We start from the raw sequence: 7,500 nt of genomic DNA, 5'->3' as shown, positions 1-7,500 counted from the left end.
CTCCACAGGAGGCCAAGTCTCTGATCTCTCAGAGAGCTTTTAACCCTCGAGAGGTTTTCCAGCAGAGAGAGCAGAGCAACGAGAAGTTCTCTCCCGCACTCAGACCAGGTATATAACTATTTCAATATTACATTAGATTCAATGACTCTCGGTTTGTCCAGCAGAAACACATACCCCACAAAACAAAACACATACATGATGTCCTACAACGATAATTAATCAAATCTAAATCTAAAACATGTAAATGGACGTTACTTTAATAGCAATTAACAAATAATAATAAATATGAATTACAATTAATAAATAACACATGATGACACGAATACACACAATGATGCAGGTGACAGAACAGCTGTTAATCAAGTCCATTCATCAACGTCCAAACAAACATATAAACAACAACAACATCTGTCCCTGTTTCCTCAGGGAAGCTGCAGAGTACCTTTCTCTCTCAGAAATCGTCGGGCCGAGTTTCTGCCCCTGTCTCCCCCTCACCTGTCTCTCCACCCTCACCTGTCTCCCCCTTCCCGGCGTACTCCATGCACCGCCTGTCTCCTGCCTCACCTGTCTCCCCCTCACCTGTCTCCCCCTCACCTGTCTCCTCCTTCCCGGCGTACTCCATGCACCGCCTGTCTCCTGCTTCACATCTCCTGTCTCTCTCTCCTGTCTCCCCCTCACCTGTCTCCCCCCCTCCGGAGACAGCAGCATCACCTGCTCCCGCTGCAGGTCAGACATCCATCTGTTTTTTGGGGATTTAAAAAGTATTTCATGCAAAGGATGTTGGTTTGAAGTGAAGCTGAAGCAGCAGCACTTCCTCTGGAGGGTCTTATAGACAGGACGTGTACCCGCAGTTTGTTTCTTCATGTTCAAATGCACTAATTGTAAGTCTGCTAAATGTAATTAATGTTACGTAGACATCAATGTATGATCCAAAGTATATTACGAAGGTTAGCCACGTGACACGATGTGTGTACATTTCCTACATTACATAACTTACATACGTGACATTAGTTATGTACGTTACAGAAGTTACTTACGTGACAAACATTACGTATGCTATGTACGTGACAAAGGCTGTAAGTAACTTATGTAACAAAAAGTAAGTATATTCCGTAGGGTAAGTGACAAGAGCTGCGTACTTTTCCTACGTTACATGTTAGCGAGTGAAAGTCACGCATTTGACCTGTGTGACATTAACATGTATGTGAACTAAATTGCAAAGGTTGCGTACGCTATCCACGAGACATTGGTTTTGTTCGTATGTCGAGAAATGTGATAATTACCTAAGTTATGTGTGGTGGCATGTATTACATAGGCTACACGTTTGACCTACGTTACTTACGTTTGGTCCGTCACATATATCATGTAGTTCCCCCAGGGGACAAACTGGTACTTGGGGGTTATCTGTCGCCACTGTTTTTGTTTTGTTCAGACTCTCTGAAAATGGTGACATGATAACACACATCTGTATTTGTGAAAAAAGTTGGACAATGTCATTTCAAAGTGGCGACGGATAACCCACGAGTACCGACAGGCTTTACATAAGTGACGTAGTGACACATGTGGTGGGCTTGAGGTGAGCTGGACTCTGTCTCTGTTTAAACTTTGCTGGGTGTAAGTGCGTCTCAGCTTCACTCATGATACTCTGCTTGTCTCTGAACACGCGCTGTGCTCCCAGAGGAGGAGGGGGCGTGGTCTGATGACTTTGAAGAGGATGCAAAGGAGGCTCCTCCAGGTGAGACACGAATATACACTCAGAGTGACTCAACGCCACAGTCAACCACAGACTCTAATAAACCCTGTCCTGCAGCTGAGGAGGATCTGTACGAGGCTTCAACCCCAGTCCTGGACGAGGACCTTTATGAAGACCTGACCCTCATCTCCTCAGTGAGTAGCAACGCAGAAACTCTCAGGGCTTTTACTCAGGGACAGATTTGAAGCAGCAGCGCTTTGTTTTATACTTTCAGGCTGAAGTTCCAGAAAGCAACGGACAGGGAGCGTGTGCCAGAGCTCTGTACGACTACCAGGGTGGTACGTACACACACACAAACACACACACACACACACACACACACACACACACACACACACACACACACACACACACACACACACACACACACACACACACACACACACACACACACACAAGCAAATCGCTTCACTCAAAGCTATTTCAATTCTCGGCTCTGTTGTGATTGGTCAACCTGCTTAGAGATGTCCCGCCCCCTTGGCCTTATCACGTACAAAGTGTCAGAGCTCTGGCCAATATGTTTCCACAGTCGATGACTCCGAGATAACCTTTGACCCCGATGACATCATCACGGGGATCGAGTTTCTGGACGAGGGTTGGTGGAGAGGATTCGGACCAACCGGACACTATGGGCTGTTCCCGGCGAATTACGTGGAGTTAATCTAGCTGTTCTGCATGCTAGCTCCCAGACATCATTACACTTAATCAATACTTACATAAATCTGTGGTCAAATTAAAGGTGTGTCCCTGGAGAAAGGTCCCATTGTTCTAAATTACTGGATTTAAAGACTCATAATAAACTCTGTCAATATTCAAGAAGTTTGTGTGGACTGTTTTTTATTTTTTAGACATTCAGAAAAATAAACAACAACAACAAAGACGAGCAGCATTCATACTTATGTTGTAAACAAATGAAGTGCAGGAATTCTATTCAGTAATAGAAAAAGACATAGATGTATGTATTAGTTAAAAAATACATTATTATTATTATCTACATTTTTATGAATAAATACAATTTGATCAAAAGAAAAAGAGATTATTATTAAACTAAGAACAATTTTAATTTGTTAAAGCACTTTAAGATGCACCTGGTGTATGCAATGTGTTATATAAATAAAGCTTTATTTTTAATATTATTATTTATTTGTATTCATTTCATTTATTGTATTTATTTGTGTATTTATTTATTTATTTCATTTATTGTATTTATTATTGTATAGATGTATTGTATTGTTTGATCCCCTCTGGAACCAAGCGATGGCGCTAATGCGCCTTTAAACTTGATGCAAACTGCATTCAAACTCAAAGAAGAAGAAGAGTAAGAACAAAACCGTGATGACGTATTGCCTCACGTCATACGTCATACCTCCTCCACTTGAGACCAGAAAGAAGAAGAAACATGGCTGCAAGGTTGTTGCTCCGCTCCGCTCTCAGAGCCGCTAAAACATGCCGTGCTGCCCCGGTTCCGGCTCTGAGTCGCGGCATGGCTGCTGGAGGTGAGACCAGAACCACCACCGTGATATACATCTTTAAAAACCCGAGAAATTTAGCTTTTAAAGGTCTTTTAAAAAGGTCAAACGATCCCGTCGGCGACTGCCGGTTAGCATTAGCATCGTTAGCATGGATAGGTCAAAGACGATTTTCCGTCTTTTTAGTTTTAATTTAAACACATAGAAATGTATTTTCTTAATGATTTTTCTTTAGTTTTTAACCACGGTAGTTGTTTGTTTATGTAAAGCATTAGTTTTATTTATAGACCTAATGTTACCTAACTCACATTGACAGGACGTTAGCCTGTAAGCTAATGCTAAGAGATGAGTGTCTTATGTGATTAAGCAGTGGAGTGTTTCAATGTAAAACTAATGTATACTTCTCCACTACGTTTCTGATTATACTTTTCACATATAACAACAGATGACATGCTGTATGCTATGAGTCAGAAGTCCTTCATTAGCGGGGTCATTTACTGTGTTACAGCACAAGGGGTATAGCAGGCATGAAATAATACAACGTATTAAATATAGACATATTAGACCACATTATTCATAAAGAGAATCACACTGCCGTGGCTAAAGGTGAGTAGCAGTAATACAAATATTAAAACTAAGTGACATAAGTATATATACCTGTTATATGTAAGCACATATTCCTGCTACTAACTTCAGTCTTTATCACTTAAAGAACTTTGTAATCATCCAGAATGTGTGTATTTGATATAATATGTGTACACACACATTTTATTTTTACTTTACATTTTTAGTTGTTAATTCTTTGTTCCACTTTTGAAGAATTTTTATATATATTTAATGTCTAGGTTAATGATTTTGTAACAGAAGAAGCATCAGCTTGGAATCAATAAATTACACATCTATCTAAGGAACATATGAAGGTGTTGAGATGTTTATACAAATATGTTTTTTGCACATAAAAGTGATTATTGCTCAGTGTTTTAGTGAGTTGACTCCTTGGTCGTATACATCCGCGGAAAGAAACGAGTAGACGTGATGTTATGGTTAAAGTGAGGCATTAGAAGTTTAATTTTGTAACTCTTTTATCTCTCAGGAATCCCCACTGACGAGGAGCAGGCCACCGGCATGGAGAAGATCATCATGAAGGCCATGAAGGAGGGATCGGTGAGTTGAATTCAATATAATCAGGAACCAGAGAGGGTAGAAGTACACATCCTTTACTCAAGTAGAAGTACACATCCTTTACTCAGGTAGAAGTACACTCATACTTTACTCAAGTAGAAGTACACACATCCTTTACTCAAGTAGAAGTACACACATCCTTTACTCAGGTAGAAGTACACACATCCTTTACTCAAGTAGAAGTACACACATCCTTTACTCAAGTAGAAGTACACACATCCTTTACTCAAGGTAGAAGTACACTCATCCTTTACTCAGGTAGAAGTACACTCATCCTTTACTCAAGTAGAAGTACACACATCCTTTACTCAAGTAGAAGTACACACATCCTTTACTCAAGTAGAAGTACACACATCCTTTACTCAAGCAGAAGTACAAACATCCTTTACTCAAGCAGAAGTACACACATCCTGTACTCAAGCAGAAGTACACACATCCTGTACTCAAGTAGAAGTACACACATCCTTTACTCAAGTAGAAGTACACACATCCTTTACTCAGGTAGAAGTACACACATCCTTTACTCAAGTAGAAGTACACACATCTTTACTCAAGTAGAAGTACACACATCCTTTACTCAAGTAGAAGTACACACATCCTTTACTCAAGTAGAAGTACACACATCCTTCACTCAAGTAGAAGTACACACATCCTTTACTCAAGTAGAAGTACACACATCCTTTACTCAAGTAGAAGTACGCTCATCCTTTACTCAAGTAGAAGTACACACATCCTTTACTCAAGTAGAAGTACACACATCCTTTACTCAAGTAGAAGTACACACATCCTTTACTCAAGTAGAAGTACACACATCCTTTACTCAAGTAGAAGTACACACATCCTTTACTCAAGTAGAAGTACACACATCCTTTACTCAAGTAGAAGTACACACATCCTTTACTCAAGTAGAAGTACACACATCCTTTACTCAAGTAGAAGTACACACATCCTTTACTCAAGTAGAAGTACACACATCCTTTACTCAAGTAGAAGTACACACATCCTTTACTCAAGTAGAAGTACACACATCCTTTACTCAAGTAGAAGTACACACATCCTTTACTCAAGTAGAAGTACACACATCCTTTACTCAAGTAGAAGTACACACCTGTAGGGCCTATTTGAGTTCAACATGTAAGAAGTAGAAAGTACAGGTATTTGAGTTCAACATGTAAGAAGTAGAAAGTACAGGTATTTGAGTTCAACATGTAAGAAGTAGAAAGTACAGGTATTTGTGTTCAACATGTAAGAAGTAGAAAGTACAGGTATTTGAGTTCAACATGTAAGAAGTAGAAAGTACAGGTATTTGTGTTCAACATGTAAGAAGTAGAAAGTACAGGTATTTGAGTTCAACATGTAAGAAGTAGAAAGTACAGGTATTTGAGTTCAACATGAGAGAAGTAGAAAGTACAGGTATTTGAGTTCAAAGTGTAAGAAGTAGAAAGTCCAGGTATTTGGGTTCTAAATGTAAGAAGTCAAAGTAAAAAGTCGTCAGAAAAATAAGTAGTGGAGTAAAGTACTGATACCAGAAACATGTATACTACTAACCAAGTATTTGTACTCTACTAATTCCACCTCTGCACACAATCAAGGTCCCCATGAATAAGAGGGGTCAACATAAGAACTCATTTGGATTATTACAAATGGATTGACCATTTTTGCATCTTCACACACATTTCCATTAAAGTGATTCTAAGATTTCTAAAAGAGTATGTCCCCAAACAAGTATGTTTTGTTTGGTCTGTTAAATAAGATGTGTAGGCCGTGGTTTCTCTGTATTTAATTAAATATTTTATTTCAACACATATTTAGCATTTAACAGATATTGTGCTTCCTAAAATGAGTACATTTCACGAGTCCATATTGTGCTTTGGATATCATTTGGATGAATTGGGGTTAGTGTTAGCTTAGCATACAGCTACACTGGATACATTCACTTTATCAACATTAACGCTTTCTGTCCATCAGTAAACTCCGTCAGTCCGTATTTTCATATCTCCCTAATTCTTCATTTAAACCCATATTGAGCCTCCGTGTGAGCAGCGTGATAATGCATGCTGTGGTCAGAGTAGATTCTGCGTCACAGCGGCTCAGCGGCTCAGAGAGGAGAGCCTCTCTTTCCAAACGGCAGTTATTTATTCCCTCCACACCCTCCTGCCGTCGGAGCGTTTCCACCCGTCTGCATCATCATAAATAAAGTGTTGCACTAACAGACCATGTGACCGAGTGGAGTTTCCACATTCCTCCACATAAACTGGTTCCATATTCGTCAGGAAGGTCTGGCTTTTACGGCTGAACATAACCCCGTTTAACTGTCCCCCATATAAACATCTCCCAGATAGACGTGTGTGCTGCAGTGTGTTCTCGGGTTAGAGTTACAGAGATGTTTCCGTACATTAAACTGTCAGCGTGCCCCCGCAGCAACGGCTCCTTTCAAAGCTAATTAAATTGTGGTTTCACTTTAAATCCTGCAGCAGCAAACTTTAAAACTAGCAGGATTACATTTAGATTCCCCGTCTAGATTACATGTCATTCTGTTGCAACTTTAAACCAAACCGTGCATCTGAAGAGAGAAGAGAAGTAGATGTGACCATCAAGAGAAGCATTAGATTTGATAGAAGACATATTGTAGAAATCAGATAACAGGTGCAGCTCACAAGATCATTAGGATATCATGGAGCATGTTGCCTCCATAGAGCTGATGCGTTTATCTGTGCAAAGTATTGAGTCCATACATGAACAGCCTTTCAGGAGGTCAGAGTGTCTGCATTACAAATCCTGTTCTCATTGGTCCTATCTGCTATTCTACTATGAGATACAGGATTAGTGATTTAAAGAGCCCGTCTGCTGGGTCTCAGACCCTCAGCATGCTCTACTGCGAGGGTCCTTCTTACCTTCTCAACCCCAGCATGTCCCTCGTCCTGCTGCGAAGCATCTTTGGGTTTCAAGAAAGGGAAACATCAAAGTTATTATTCTTACTACTGTTATAGTGGTACCAACCAGAGCAGGACACACACACACACACACACACACACACATATTCTGTACAAACTGTGAAGTCCGCTGAGACAAATGTAGCATGTGTGACGTTGGGCT

The 7,500-nt window shown here is 40.1% G+C and overlaps 1 protein-coding gene across 1 annotated transcript in view; it reads left to right on the top strand.

Annotated features, from left to right (window-relative positions):
• The window catches only part of LOC104955747 (drebrin-like protein A), a 2,898-nt gene extending 326 nt beyond the window's left edge, over positions 1-2,572 (top strand). The window contains exons 3-8 of the mRNA XM_010783140.1: positions 9-108; positions 427-726; positions 1,679-1,735; positions 1,811-1,887; positions 1,968-2,031; positions 2,283-2,572. Of these exons, the coding sequence (XP_010781442.1) occupies positions 9-108; positions 427-726; positions 1,679-1,735; positions 1,811-1,887; positions 1,968-2,031; positions 2,283-2,419 (735 nt within the window). The 3' untranslated portion in view covers positions 2,420-2,572. The remainder of the gene's footprint in view (positions 1-8; positions 109-426; positions 727-1,678; positions 1,736-1,810; positions 1,888-1,967; positions 2,032-2,282) is intronic.
• Positions 2,573-7,500: the final 4,928 nt, after the last annotated feature.

Source organism: Notothenia coriiceps, unplaced genomic scaffold (genome assembly GCF_000735185.1).
Source record: "Notothenia coriiceps isolate Sejong01 unplaced genomic scaffold, NC01 NC01_scaffold00000660, whole genome shotgun sequence".
Taxonomy (NCBI): domain Eukaryota; kingdom Metazoa; phylum Chordata; class Actinopteri; order Perciformes; family Nototheniidae; genus Notothenia; species Notothenia coriiceps.
Note: the sequence above shows the minus strand (reverse complement) of the source record. Positions and strands in the feature narration are given on the sequence as shown.